Consider the following 16,173-nt stretch of genomic DNA (forward strand, 5'->3'; position numbering starts at 1 on the left):
ATTGCTTAAAAATAGACCATGCAGTTGTTTGTAATGACGAAATTACCCATTATGAATATTTACAATTAAACGAACCAACCCGAGTGAGCGAATATCAATAATTTGCCAATTTATACCGGATTGATCCGTACTGAAATGATTGAATTATCATGGATTGTTAAGTGCTGCAATGTACTGTGATGGACTCAAACGTCAACACTCGAATGTTTTTTTTTTTTTTTTTTTTGTTGGTTGATTTGAAAAGAATTATGAATCGATTTGACATAGAAATGATATCTTTATTCGAAAATATGCAAAAATTCAAGTTTCTTGGTGTCGTTACTTCTTTTAATTATGCTATTAATTTGCTGTTTGTATACTAACTTATGAAACCTTTATTTATGTTATTAAGAACTTATGCAACTCAAACATGGGATCGATCTAGCAGTAGCTGCTGATAAAGTCAGCTCCGAAACTCAAGCTTATTCATCAAGGTCAACAGTGGCAGTTTAATCTTACTCCGAATCTGGAAATTCCGATTCTATCTCAAGAATGATATAAATATAATTAACTTTAGACTTAGGTTAGTGAACTGGGCAACAATCTATAGCATTTTCCGAAGATGAAATTGGTAAGTAAAAATCATGAATCTACAAGCAAACTAGTATTTTAAAACAAAATTAATTCATTCCAAGTATGTATACACAAAGTTATACATATAGAGAGGTGAACTGTTCCTGGTCTAAAGTATAGACACATGATAAAAGCAATCTGAACAGCAAACAAACAGGGGCCTCAATATTGGCGACGGCAAACAAAAATGCATCACCACATTGCCCAGACACGAAGGAGGTAATGGTACATCACCAATGATTCCCTTGGGCAGCCCAGCCCCTGGAAGAACGAAATGAAGTTACTAACACGCAATTCGTCTCGTACTTCCATTGTATGCTAAAGCAGAGAAAATAGCTGAAATCTGTGCGAAGTTCCTTGTTGACCTGGATGCTGTGCTGCCTGTCCTTTGAATGGTACTTGGTCAAAATAATGATTCCCCCCCAATCAATCAGTCTCAGTTGTGGCGAGACAACAAAACTTTGTCAATGATGAAACCTATTTTGTAACCATAACCGTTGATCTAAGAAAGGCCAGACGGTTCTTTGTCAGATTTATTTTCTCTTCCGCTTCTGCAGCTTTTTCTTGAACCCCACGAACAACATCCTCTGGAGCTTTCTCTACAAACTGCAGAGGGGAAAACAAAGAATGGAGAGTTGCAATCCTTTTGCACATTTTTGAGCAAAATCTTTAAGATTTATTATATCTATAACTACATTAGCACACATGCACAGAAACATGATGGGAGTATGATTTTCACTAGTTGCATTTACTAAATAATATGAATTTTCCATACATGAACTCCAAATGTTTCTATTAATTTTTTCTTTACCGTTCAACGATTTTTTGAAAGAGTTTTATTCGATCTGTAAGCTAGAAATCCATCTACAAGTGATGAATTTTTAAAATACAAGCACAAAATGTTCAGAATCAAATGCATCATCTATTCCTTCCCCCCCAACCCCCCACAAAAAAAAATTTAATAGGAAACAACAAAATTTTTATTGATATAAAGAGAAAGTAAAAAGGATGGACTAGTACTCCAAAATATAAAGATTACAAGGAAAAGGGATAAAAGTAAACTAGAAACAGCGATTATTTGATTGCAGCTTCCGAATTTGATGAATAGAATGAAAGAAATACCCTTAAAATCAGTAAGGGCAAATACATCATTGTCAACCTAAGACCTATTCTAAAAAATCTCAAAAGGATTGATCAAAGAAATAAAAATATTGTTCATCTTGAATTTAAAACTTCTTCTACGATGTGCTCTCCACAAAGTCAAAAATCCAGAGTGAATGAATGTGTTTGGGTAAAGTATTTGCATACAATGAGCAAATTAAGATCATACCTTGGAAGAACTGAGCCGAGCTACAAGTCCATCATACTCTGATTGCATCTTGGAAAGACGTTTCGAAAGGCGCTGGACTTCAGCAGAAATATCCACCATATCAGCAAGAGGAAGATATGCCTCTAGTCCTTCACTAGCAACAAGGTGGACTGATTGATTTGCATCCCCTGAAGTATAGTGACATTTAACATCACAATAGTCCACAGTTAATCATCCCATTACAAGTAAAATATAATAGACACCAGCCAAAAACCTATACAAAATATAATTTCCAGACCAGGGCTATGAGGAAAATCACATTGGAACTACACATACCAGGAGGAGATTCTGTAAAATGGACATTCAGTAAATCCAGCCTGGACAAAAGAGCTAAAACTTCCTTCTCCTTCTGCGTTACACAATTAATATAAATTTATGAATTCTGACAGAGACAGTGCAATAATCTCTTTACCCGGCCCTAAAATTTCTCTAGGTAGCAGTAAGTAGCATGGTATTTATATCGGCACATCCAAGCTCAAGACTACTTGAAATTATGCCGCACAGTTAGAAATAGAGCACGTATTCCCCCCAAGACAATAGCCTGGAAAATAGACAGTACTTACAGATATATACTGGATGACTTCTTCATTTGCAACTATAGAAGCAGATATACGCTTTGCCGGCTCAACAGAATATTCAGCCCGAGCATTCCGAATTGCCCTCGTCTAACTCATATAAAGAAATTAGTGATTCTTTCATTTCTGTGACTTGGAAAAAGAGAGATAAAATGTACTAATCCAACTAAAGAGAAGGCTGGTGAGGAGGTTTGGAGTGCAAAAAGACTAGATTAATATTACCAAAGATTGAAGATTTTCAAATCTCTTTATTGCGCTCATATGCCGTGGAAGAGAAGTTTGGGGCCATGGGGATACAATAAGAGCTTCTTTCCTTTTTCGGAGTGACTGCTTATTAAATTAAAATAAATCAGGGCCCAAAAAAAAAACAAAATGAAGGCATCATGAATTTGAAAAAATTAAAAAAAGGTCCCAAGCAACGGAGATATCAAGAATGCATTTAAAGAATAAAGAGAAGGCAACAAATGCGTGTTTCATATGTAACAGAATTTCCAAGAAGTGCCTTGGGAATGTTTCATATCATCGCTTATTAGTTCAAAGTATGATCTTCAATCAACAAGCAAGATTTGGGAATTTTTTTAATAAGAAATAGAATGACTAAAAAGATCAAAAATTCAAAACGCATAAAATACACACAAATGGCTAAAACAAACACAACATGAACAGCAAAAGCTGAATCTTTTACAAGATAATTATAAGATTTCACATTGAGAAATAAATCATTAGCGAACTGTTTTGCTAATATAGTGATTCATATCAAGAAATAAAGTTCCAGTACACTAGCATTTAAAAAAAAAAAACACTTTTAGTATACCACTGGGCTACGCAACAGGAAGTAGCCCTTCCTACCCTAATCCCAACTATTCCCCCAGGAAACCAATGATTTTGTGCATTTTAAGAAGTGTATGCCAACAGGGCACAAGACCCTTGGATAAATATATGATGTCATTAATCAGACTTAAAGACTATTAATGGAAAATTTTAAACCTGGCAAAGATTGGCCAAATGACAATAAACAATTTGATAGCAGAAGGTACCGACAGCAAAGTCCAATCATTAACTTTAGGTTTAAGACAAAAGTACCAAAAAATTCCTTACCTGCCACAGTTCCTCAGTTACAAATGGCATGAATGGATGTAGCAACTTCAGTATGTTTTCAAAAATATATAATAGAACTGCCTGAGCTATTATAGCATCTGAGTCATATTCAGAGCGGTATAAACGAGCCTTACTGGCTTCAATGTACCTGGAAAAGTGAAAATGACAAATCTCAGCAATAAGAATGCTATTTATAGTCCATCCATGGAAAACTTTCGAGTAATGTGTGAATCTCAGCAAAAACATCACTAGGTGTGACCCAAACACTAGACCACACACATCTTTTTCCCAAATATTCTGGATTCAGTGAGTGCGTACACACAGATAGGAATATCAAGTATACAACCACAAATAGATGACCGAGAGAGGATATAACTGCATTAACAATATCAATACACACTTTCCAATGAAATTACTTCAATCAAGTTATTGAACATACCAATCTGCAAAATCACTCCAAAAGAAATCATATGTTTCTCTTCCAACATCTCCAAAGAAATACTTGTCATAGCTTGCAGTGACTGTATCAATAAGCATATGGAGTTTCGAGACCTGGAAGTTAATAAGATTTATTTGTTTATTTTCATGACCATTTTGCATTATACAAACACCAAAAACCAGACATCATACATAGCAGTGACTCATTTGATTAACTAAAGAAACATAATGGTTTGAGAAAGCAGCACATACTACATCATATAATAATTTTCTTACCACCCAACATTCTGGTAAAGGTGCTTTACATAGACACTCCTCTTCATCAAACTGTAAAAGGAAAAGAAAAAAAAAATGTCTAAGTTCAGATAATAAGATGCCTTCAACATCTACACTGCAGATAGCAGAAGTGGAAAGAACAAAAACCCTATAATCAATAGAGAATAAGGTCCAAGGACTTCAATAAAAATACAATGATTAGATATTTCTTTCATATTTCATGCCCTCATACCGTGTGGGCTAAATAGCAATAAGAATGCTATTTAGATACTTCAATAAGAGATGTTGCACATTATGTAAATAAGTTAGGGTGAAGTTCGACTATGAGCGCAGGGCAATAGTCTCAACTCTCATGACCTGATTTTGACTTGGAATGCAGGGAGTTTGTTCCTCGTTAGACCTTACAAAAGTGAAGCAGTTACAGACTGTAAATGAGAACATCTGGGACTCGCATCAAACTGCCACAATCTCAGAAACTTAATCTTGCTCTAAATTAGAAGCTTTGAATGATTGTTGTCAGAAAACTTCATTGGCTCCTAAAAATTTGAGTTTGTGCTCAGGAAGGGGTAGGGTGATTGCATTTTGTGCTTAATATTATCAAATCTCCTTTGATTGCACTCAGTGATAAGAGTGACTTACTTGCATGAGAAGCAGGAATTAATGATTGCATTTTGTGTCAAGAAAACTTAAAATTATGGAGAATGCATAAAAATTATCTAGTTCAGTTAAAATATTAAAAAAAAAAATTGCTCATATTCAGTTGCTACTCCCATCTTAATCTGAAGCAAGGAATTTAAAGAAAAATTCATCAGTAATTAATCATATGTTAAGTGATTTTTTTTCTTTTTGCTAAGAAACAAAGATTAAATATAACTATAAGAAATATGTACAAGGATATCACATGTTAAGTGATTTTGCAAATCGAATATGTGATATTTGCTTCACAACTTAGTAAATTCTGTCTAATCAAAAGAAATTCAGAAAGGCAGGAAATGCGTGGAAGTTGTCAAACACTTGCCAGTGTCTCTCTAGTTCCCATACATCAGGACACAAACCTTATAAGCCAGTAACATTTCCCATCGAGATATATCATTTTGACTTGGCAAGTTCTGTAAAATGAACTTGCCAGCATTCCACAACTTGTTGGTGAAGGCCTTGTTGGCGGTCAATCTCTCAATAGATAAACTGAGGTCCTGGAAAAATAGAATGTGAAGTTAGATGAGATGGTAAAGATATTCATCAGTCTAGGACCTGCATACATTTAAAACCAGCATAATGTCTAGCTCTAAACTTTATTATTAATCATTTGATCTAGCTTTTTTCTAGTAATTTTAAGAACTTTCAGACAAACCTGACCAGCAGTTCCTAAAGAAATAGTGAACCGTAAAGCATCAGCGCCAAACTCCTTGATCGTATCTATTGGATCAATCACATTCCCTAATGTTTTTGACATTTTTCTCCCCTGAAATTCAGCAAATGATTTGTCAGGGCAACCAAGATAACTATGCTACAAAGCATACAAGATAAGACATGGTTATTAAAAAAGGAAAAACTGAAATTTTATTCTCATGGAAAAACTCTTTTGTCTTGTCATTGTTGAACATGCACTTTTATATGCCCATTTGAAGCTATATATAAAGACACTTTTCAGTTTATGAACAGCAACAAACAAAGAAATTTTATTAATCCACTTAGAATTCAAGGTTGCAACATTAGTGTTTAAAATCATGAAGACAGATCAAATTAAAAGCATAATTAAATCAAAACATATCAGAGTTCATTATATGGTATTGTAAGCAAAAACCAGCTCTCCACCAACTAAACAAAAAACCATCTGTCCACCAACTAAGCGAAAAACCTGCAGAGTGAAACCTAAACTTTTCTGTAGTAACTAGCCATTCTGCAAGACACATTGCTCTTAACTAGATGACAAAACCAATGTTCAAGCATTAGCTTTGCTTGTGCATTCTACTTACCTGAGAGTCACGAATCAATCCATGAAGATAAACATGGGAAAATGGAACACTCCCCGTGAACTCGATTCCCATCATTACCATTCTTGCCACCCAGAAAAATAATATGTCATGCCTGCCCAAACAAGAGAGAAATATCAGCACCACTGATCATTAGATAACCATTAACGTGGATATGCAGAAGAAAATTAGCAGGCTTCCATCACAAGAAATGGAATTATTGGATGTACAAGAGAGTGAATGAGGATTTAGTGCTAGGTAGATTTTCCACATTCCCAGTCTGCATTCTGATTTTGGCACAAAACTTATCCATTAATTGCAAGGCTATGCAGAACAAAGCACATGTTTATTCTATGTGCCAGAAAATTTACTTTAGTATAGAATATTAATGCTAACATAGACAAATTTGAGGTGGTTGTAAGGTTTAAACACATTTCTGCTGTACCTGGTTAATTAACAGGCCATGATGATGAAAATAGTCCTTAAATTGGGCAACATTTGTCCATTAACTGACTAAATCAGTTATGGTCCTTAAAACTAAAGTAGCAACAGTAAGATGCATACCCAGTTTCAAGCATCGTTGTTGGATAAAACTTCTTAAAATCATCAGCTGACACATCTGGCCACCCAAGAGTACTGAAAGGCCAAAGCGCGCTGCAGATGAAAGGGAGAACTGATGTTCAGTAAAGATAAGTAGTATTTATCACATAGAGAAATTTAATATGTGTACTTGGAAAGAAATTCAAAATTGTATCAAAAGAGAAAAAGGTTAAGGCTGTACAGCTTTAGATCAGATCGTCCACACAGAAAGCAGAATAAACTTGGGGAAGGGAAAAAACTATACAGCACGCATACAAGAAAACAAGTGTATCCATCCCTCCCTAAGCGAAAACATCCTAGCTAAGCAATTAAAATATCAAGAATCAGGTAAAACCAACAAAAAGCAAGCATGAGAATTATATGCAAAACCGTAATATGATGACCTTGAAACGCAAGTGACTCTGTATAATTCAAGAGTATAATGCATTCATCAACCTTGTCCCAACCAAAAAAAAAAAAAAAAAAAAATTCAGCATAGATCAGGTTGTTCAATAAACCTCGAAAACCAGGTGTCAAGTACATCCGGATCCTGATATATTTCCACATTTTTTCCATACTTTTGATGAGCTTTCTCAAGAGCTTCATCAGCATTCCTAGCCACTATATATTCCTCTTCTTTTCCAACAATATACCAAACTGGTATACGATGCCCCCACCACAGTTGTCTGCTTATACACCAATCTTTAATATTTGATAGCCAATGATTGTAAATCTGTTGTCAACAAGAACGGAAAAAAGAATAGTTTTCAGTGGATGGTAAAGATTATGATCCATGAAACAATAGCAGGTACATGGGTATTGCATAAATGTCAAAAAGGTACCAGGTTAAAACTTTTTTTTTTTTGGGTCCCCAGAGATAGATAAAAGCAAAGGATGTTCCATAAAGAGTAGCCAAACAAAAAAAGAGCAGGGTAGTGAATCCACGAACTGTAGAGTACTGAATATATGAGGTTGAGGAAAGTGGTAACCACAGAGTAAATACAGAAGACACTGTCTGCCTGTATTGGAGGCAAAAAGAAGTCTTCATAATAACTCTACATACCTTCTCAAATCTTTCAGGCATAATTGTTAGTTCCCCTTTCTCAACTGCATGAAGGGCCTTTTCAGCTAAAGGCTCCATAGTAACAAACCACTGCTTGCTTACTAGGGGCTCGATTACCTAATAGAAGAGAGAAGAAACAATATTAGTGAATTCCCATTGAAAGAGGCATCCTCATTCACATTAATTCAGCTTTCAAAATATGAAAGGGCATCAGTAGGATACATAAGTAACATACTTCTCCACCTCGCTGGGATCTGGGAACTCGTAAAGTGTGGGGTTCCTTTTTGACAGCTAGGCCTGTCTCCTCAAGATCTGACCACAATTTCTTCCGTGCCTCAAACCGGTCAAGGCCACTATTGTTCAATAGTTATAGCCAAAAATTACAGGGAGAACATAAAGTTGTTTCATAATCCTCCGCAATTAATTTATTCCAATGTATTACCGGAACAATCCTGCAACCTCGTTAAGTGTCCCATCCTTGTTCATCACATTAAGTATTGGAAGGCCTAGCTTTCTTGCAAGAAGGTAGTCATTATGGTCATGTCCAGGACTTATCTTCAATACTCCAGTCCCAAATTCTTTATCAACATACTGTGACCACAAAGATGTCAGATTATTAACATAAGGTGTTTGGAGTACACTTAACGACCAAGAATTGGCGAGTTTGCATCTTTTCCAATCCGCAAAGAAAGAGAAGCAAGTAAAAGGAGAAAAAAAAAAAAGGAATTGCACAATGTTTTATTCAAGAACATTATGATAAATTTCATGCTCTACTATCTACTAGAAGAAAGGATAAAGCGAGGGTGGCTGCAAATTCATAATGACCATAGTAATAGAATATTCATTTTCCTGGAATACAGAGAGACAAGCACCATGAAAATATATAATTATCAAAATGGTATAATTTTAAAAGTTTATAGTCTCAGAAACCATGAATTGGGGTATTATGAGACCTTTATCGAGATATACCAAAGGTTCCATGCATGCACAAAGATGTAAGACTATTCCTCAGTAATTGGATGTACCACCTCTTAACAGCTTGCATTTCCTTTACCAGAGACTAACAACCATATAAACCCAGAACTAAACTTGGATAGGTTTTCTTACAGTTGAAACTTAACAACATAGAAAAAAGTAACCAAATGCATTTCATTATTCAATTAGACAAGAAGTGAAAAATTGCATATAACTCGAGAGGACCTAAAACTTGGTTCTCAAAAGCAGTATTAAACCTTCCCACAATGTGAAAACAATTGTTAATCCATTCTACTTTCTGAAACCTCCATAATTTACAACCTGCTAATTGTTTTAAAGCAAAAGGTTCATATTTCATACTAAGATCATAAACTTCCACTATATCTAAGTGCCTTATGAAATTATTATTAAGTTTGCAGAATGGAAAAGCCACCAAATGATGCTGAAGCTTCAAGGAAAATAAGCATGATACAAGTAACATAAATGTACAAGTCAAACAGTTATTAAGAAAATGGTGAATGGATACTTTTACCTTGTCAGAGATGATAGGGACATGACGGCCATATGTCATAGGCACAATTGCCATCATCCCAATAAATTGAGAATAACGCTCGTCCTGCAAATGAAGAATAAATATAAAATTTCAAGAATTGATAACCCAAAATGTTTTCCTGAGTCCTGATTCAAAAAAATATTCATACGCCAGGATAGGTTAGAGAAATTGAGTGTGTGTGTCTGTGAATGCACTGTATACATAAACATGCAGTGTCAGAGACATCTAAGCACTTTAGTATGGTTAGGAGTGGTTATCAAGTTTGTCACCAAAGGCACACCATTTCTCAGAGGGAGTAGAACTTATATGGTGTTCTGCTCCATAAAATTCTACAAAGATGACTGAAAGTTATATTTACCCAAGTCATACTCTTTGGTTCAGCATGCAACAAATCAGCTTAAAAAAGAAATTATTTGGAATATATAAACAGCTTTAAAATAAATGAAGTAAAATTTTTCCAGACTAAGCTCAGACAATTAAGACAAAGAAGACCAGAAGATGCCCGAAATCAGATTAGCTAATGAAGGCGAACCTCCACGTGCGTCCTTCTCTAGAAACCAAATACTTTTGTATGGCCCCCAGAAATAACAGAATGATTATCCCTTTCACCTCCCATACAAGATAAAAGATAAGGGATAATATAGTTTCTGGAAAAAGTCTTATAGTCCATAGAATCATGTATGTAACTGAATTAATGGATTGAAATTACTCTTGTCCTAAATTTAAATTAAACATTGAAAGCGCTATGAATATTTCTGTGTCTTTTAGTTAAAGTTATTTGCAAAAATTAATAAAATTCGATCACTGCATTTTATATCTTTGAATCCTTGTGTTGGCATTTTACACAAAGTAACTTTTGAGCACCAGGCCCATCCATCTCTAAAACACTAAAGCATTGTTTAGTATTGAGAAGCTGTATCTTAAAAGCTAGTAAATAAAAGCTAAAACTGTATAATAAAAGTTAATAGTGTGGTTAAATATGACTCTAAATAATAACTTTGAACAAAAATAGTAAAGATATTATAGGTCTTTCATCATACAAGTGAAGTGATGCATCAAATTAACTTGGCTTCCAAATCACAACAGCTAGTGTTCACCAAACACCTTAGTGTTGCAGCTTAAGCTACAGCACTCCAACCTAAATACCAAACAGGGTCTAATACGAGGCAAACAAAATTGTCATACCTGAGGATTGACTGCAAGAGCCACATCGCCAAACAAAGTCTCAGGTCGTGTTGTTGCTATTGTCAAGAAGTCACTCCTACATACCAGTAAAATCTCAATATCAATAATTATAAATTATTTAAATTACAAAGGATGATAAAAAGTACGTAAAATTAACATAAGAGGCGATGTTCAATCACATTAAAAATTATAAAAGTTGGAGAAACAGAAAGAACCAGATAATACTAGTGGTCTACAGTTCAAACAATTTGTGATATTCCAACATATGTTAGCACAGCAATGCAAAAGACATCTTCCTTCTTCCATGGTACCATTTCAAGAACCAAATGAAGAAAATAGTTCATTTTTGGTATCTTATATTCCATATCTTACCACCTCTTATTATTTTAAAAGTTAATTCTTTCTCACAATTATCCTTATACATGTACGTATCTATGCATGTGACATATAGGATAACAAGGCTCCCAAGAAAAGTTGCAATCTCTTAAAAATTAGCCATGGATTTGCATCCACCAAAAATAAGAGTGCCCATGAGATTCAACCAGTAGCTTCTCTTCAGCATACCCACCAATTATTAAAAAAAGGGCTTTAAAAAATCTACTATTTTAGTTGATAGTCAATGAAAGAGGACAGGATGCTTTTCAAAAATTTTCTTTTCTCTATCTAGGAAACACAGTACTTCCTCTGTTTGAAACCATTTTTTCTGACAGCACTGATTAAAAAAAATAGCACAATCACCTCATTGTAAAGAGAAATATAAAGAAAAGCATTCATCCATCAAGAAATTATCATACTTGTCAACATTATTGACTTCCTTGGATAAGTGCATTGAAGTTTTGTATTAGAAATCAGTAGAACAGTTTTTAAAAGAAAATCTTTCTATTTGTCTTTCTTGTCAGTCTTACAACCAGAAAAATTTATCCACCTTCATTGAGTTGCCTCTCTGATCGGCTAACTGAGGCACTAAATAACTGAAGCATGATCTCAGTAATTCCTATATCGATCTTTACAAAGTCGAAAGGGAAGAAATTCATCGAACTTCACTATCCCAACTTATTGGCAGGTCAAAAGGAAAGGAGATACTTGGATCTTTTGTTGCTTAGTGAGAGATAAACAACTAGTGTGTTCTTCTGCAGATTCTGAAACTCTTACGCCATCTGGTCATTTTATAGCTTCAACATGAGTTCTTGTCCCACTGCCCTAAGCTTCTTTAATGAATATCTAACTAAGAAGTACTGATAAATTTTCTTTGACAAAAGGAAACAGAATAAAGCCTCCATTTTCTTTGAGTTCAGTGTGGCCAGATTTACATCCCATTTGGTTGTTCAACCATTTTTCACTAAGCAGGTAGCTTAGCTTCTCATATCAAAGCAAAAGCGCATTCCAATGATTCCATTTATTATCATAATTGGTACACTTTTTTATTATAAAAAGGCAATTAATTCATTTTGAAATTTTCACAATTTCTAGCGAGAGATTGTAATCTACAAGAACAAATTTTCGTTTGAGAATAAAAAGAAAGAACAGTCAGGTAAATAAATACCTTCCAGCAACGCGGTACTTAATGTAATATAATGTACCAGGTTCTTCAGAATATTCTACTTCCTAGACAGAAAGGCAATATGATGTATGTCAAATGCTCTCACTTTGAATAAAAAGTCACTAAGAACAATACCCGCATGAAACCAAAAATAGCATACCAAGTCAGAAACTGCAGTCTGCAGATTAGGAGACCAATTAACCATGTATGACCCTGAAAGAAATGTCAATTCACCTTGAGAACTAATCATACATAGGATGTCAATTATAAATGAAATATCACTTAATAACCTAAGATTGTAAGACAAGTGGCATACTTGAGCATTATTAAAAAAAAATTAAAAAAAATCGAGGAACCTTAAATTTTAAGCAGAAGAATAGTATAGTGCACTTTATGCTATATATATATATATATATATGAAGAAAAGCATAGTGCGCTCTATGCTATATATATATATAATGTAGGAGTACCCTCACATTGCAAAATCTCAGTATCTCACAATTTATTTCAGAAAGACAATTACATTTAACCCATTATAAACTTATTCATAAGTTATAGACTTTTGGGTTAATAAACATATATAATTTAAGTGTATCTTTGCATTTCACAATTTCTGTACATGCACTAGGCCCTAGATAGAGTTGAAGATTCATGCAGCCAATACCAAGCAGCTTGAATATACATATTTGTTAATTTATGTCGCATCTACATATATAAACCTATAACTATTATTATATCAAATATATAAACCAAATCCCACAACAACCTTGATGTAGGAGCAACTTGATCCCAGACCTTGTCGTGTAACCCTAAGAGAGATTGTAGCAGTTTAGCTAACTAGTTTCCACGGTTAAATTTTAAATCTAATACTTCGATAATAATACATTAACTATATCTAGAATGATTGAATGTACCATGCATGCATTGACATTCTGCTATAAAATATGGAGCTCAAACGAGATTTTAGGGGAAAATGAGACAAGTGCAAGCATTCAGATCATACAACTCGTTGCTAAAATATCAAGGTGCACAATAAATCACGTGGCCACCTTGCTAAAATATTGTATGGGCTATAGAGGTAAGTCCAGATCTAAATATTTGTGAAGTTACGAAACCAGTCAGTCTGAGTTTCTGGTCAACAAAGGCAACAAGTACAGTGATCTATGGAACTTTGGTCTCTACCTTGATAGATCAAGCCTTTCTCGTGAAGCCTGATAAATGCTTCAACAACAGCTCCTGCAAAATTGAAAGAACATGATCTCAGAACAAGTCAAAATTAAACACTACGAGGTAAATTGAAACTCCACATATATTTGAGCAACAATTCGATAACCACGGTTTTCAAAGACACATCTCCATATACACAAAGACTTTACACATCATGTGCTAATCTAAATAATTTTTTTTTTTTTTTGGCTACGAAACAAGAAACATTGTATTTAAATAAAAATCAATTAAAAAAGGGGGTGACCAGCAATCCTGAAGGCCCTAACAAGAGCAAAAACTGTAGATAAGAGAAACGCCTCTACGAACTATAGCCACAGGACAAGAAAATCACTATCACTTCCCAATTACCAAAGAAAAGGTAGGAGATTTCCTGAACTCTAACAAAGTAAAGGTCCAAACTTCATTTTGACCAAGGGGCACAGACTACACTACTCTCAATGATCACAAGAACTTTCTGGAGCGCAACTAGATAGAAAAACTGTCTTACGACTTAGCTGCTCATCAAGCGTGAACCGTTCTCTTGTCCAATCACAAGAAGCACCAAGTCTTTTAATCTGGCTGGTAATAGTTCCACCATATCTGAAATTAAAAAGAAAAGAAAAAGCAAGAAATTAAGAGCAACCCCACCCTCCCAACCAAATAAAAAAAAAAAGTCATACCTGTACTCATAAGGATACATAATGATAGATAAAATTATTGTAACATTAATGGTTAAAATCAATCACAAACCAGCAAGCAAGCAGAAAAAATAATCAAATTTCAGAAGGTGCGGATATTCAATCGAGAAAGTATCCAGATAAACTAACAAAAACTAAATAAAAAAATTGTACAACTTCACTCTTTTTATGTAGACGCAACAAAAGAAAAAATAAATAAATTCAATATCATGTCCCGAGAACTGAATTAGTAAAATTGAACTGAATCTTATGCTCAATGATTAGAATTTCTAAAGACAGCTCATAAATTAGATTTTGACTATTCTTACCCCATAAAATGATTTAAATCTCTATGACATGTGGGCACAAACAGACACAGCAGAGATGGGGGGGGGGGGGGGGGGGGTGTTAAAAGACAGGGGAACAAATATGGATTTAACCGAACGCTTTGAGGAAGGTAGAGGATACACTTAATTGGAAAACATGTATTGCTGAAAGAATATGTTATGGAGGAATGCATACTTTTCTTTCCACTCCCAAACTCGTTTTGTGAACTCATCTCTACTCAACTCAACTCTTTTAATTCCTTCAGCAGCCAGCATTTTTTCCACAACCAACTGCATAAATCATGATAAAGTAAAGACATTTTAGCTTCCAAAAATGAATTTAATCTAAAAATCTCAAAAGTGCGACACTTAGCTAAAATTCTATTCTAGCATACAATATATATGATATAGAGATGTAATCCATGCACGTATCCACTCAAAACATGTATTTTCATGCATGTCTATTTGTATGAGCACATATGTATGTGTGTGTATGCATTTCTGGATGAGTGAGAAGAAATAGAAGCTTGTAATCCCCATGTTTAAATCATAACAAGTGGCATAGAAGTTAAAAATCTTTGTTCTTGGAGAAATGTTTACCACAAAGAAAATAGAAAATAACTAACTGCATGGCCAAATGTATTTGACAGAAGAATCATATGAATTAATTTAGACCAAAAAGCAATATACTCATGCAAAATAAATAGCCTTTCAGTGTGATAACAGACCTGAGTTGCGATACCAGCATGATCTGTCCCAGGAAGCCAAAGTGTTGGTCGACCCTTCATTCGATGGTATCTAACCATAATATCCTAGCAAAGAAGACCATAAATGGGGATAAAAGGATTATTATAAGCACATGAAAAATGCAATTGAAGATGTAAAATGTCTTTTAAAACCATTTTAACAACCTCAAGAGTCACAAACATTGCATGCCCCATGTGCAGCGAACCGGTAACATTAGGAGGTGGCATCGATATCACAAATGGATCACTTCCCCGTTCAAAATTTGGCTTAAAATAACCTTGAGACTCCCACCTAACATCCAACAATGAGCATAACAAGAAACTATACACAGGCCAACGGATACAAGAACTAAAGAGTATGAAGCAATCAACATGGTAACATATCGAAATACCAGTTGTATATTCGTTCCTCGGAAGTAAAATCAAATGTTTTTGGTAATGTATCCTTATTGTTCTCTGCGGCAGCAACTGAAATGCAAAAAGAAGCCATAATTCCACTGTAAAAGAAATAAAAGAGAATATAAAAAAAATTTGTCAAAAATTCAGTGGGGGCAAACAGCGATACCGGCAAAGAATCTTTGTTTGGTACGGTTGAAATGCCAGTGAGGGAGCTTCATGCAACGCTGTCGTTTAGAAAATAGTAAAGGATTGAGTCTGTAAGAAGATAAAAGAGTAGGACCAGAAATGAAAGGACTCATTTGTAAAATCATTTTTGTTTCGGTGAAAAATTAGAAAACACTGAAAACCCCTGGCTTTTGAAGATGGAGTGGCGTTGTGCTAAGCTATGCAGTGCGGGGTTTAACGTTTCAGTGGCGTAGAATGAACGTGCAGAGTGCGGACTCAAGTGAAACAAAGTGGATGATGAAATAATTTTTTATGGTCAGAGAGGATAGAGCCCAATACACTCGTGGGCTCGGGAAAGGCCCATCGGGGTGGCCCGTTTCTACAATTCTTACAGGTAAATTTCTTCGGAGCCCTAAAA

At 34.8% G+C, this 16,173-nt stretch overlaps 1 protein-coding gene across 1 annotated transcript; it reads right to left on the reverse strand.

Moving 5' to 3' along the window:
• Positions 1 to 673: 673 nt before the first annotated feature.
• Positions 674 to 16,015, reverse strand: LOC18038565 (valine--tRNA ligase, chloroplastic/mitochondrial 2). Its single transcript, XM_006430547.2, has 27 exons — positions 15,757 to 16,015; positions 15,584 to 15,659; positions 15,357 to 15,483; positions 15,174 to 15,257; positions 14,642 to 14,736; positions 13,951 to 14,042; positions 13,419 to 13,472; positions 12,397 to 12,449; positions 12,240 to 12,301; positions 10,697 to 10,772; positions 9,491 to 9,574; positions 8,426 to 8,574; positions 8,219 to 8,336; positions 7,984 to 8,100; positions 7,439 to 7,653; positions 6,906 to 6,995; positions 6,345 to 6,456; positions 5,720 to 5,830; positions 5,424 to 5,561; positions 4,369 to 4,419; positions 4,094 to 4,206; positions 3,655 to 3,802; positions 2,779 to 2,883; positions 2,545 to 2,646; positions 2,258 to 2,330; positions 1,943 to 2,109; positions 674 to 1,218 (listed from the first exon to the last, which is right to left on the reverse strand). Exons 1-27 carry the CDS (start codon positions 15,899 to 15,901, stop codon positions 1,090 to 1,092), a joined length of 2,886 nt encoding a protein of 961 aa, XP_006430610.1. The 5' UTR covers positions 15,902 to 16,015; the 3' UTR covers positions 674 to 1,089.
• Positions 16,016 to 16,173: the final 158 nt, after the last annotated feature.

Source organism: Citrus clementina, unplaced genomic scaffold (genome assembly GCF_000493195.1).
Source record: "Citrus clementina cultivar Clemenules unplaced genomic scaffold, Citrus_clementina_v1.0 scaffold_6, whole genome shotgun sequence".
Lineage (NCBI taxonomy): Eukaryota > Viridiplantae > Streptophyta > Magnoliopsida > Sapindales > Rutaceae > Citrus > Citrus x clementina.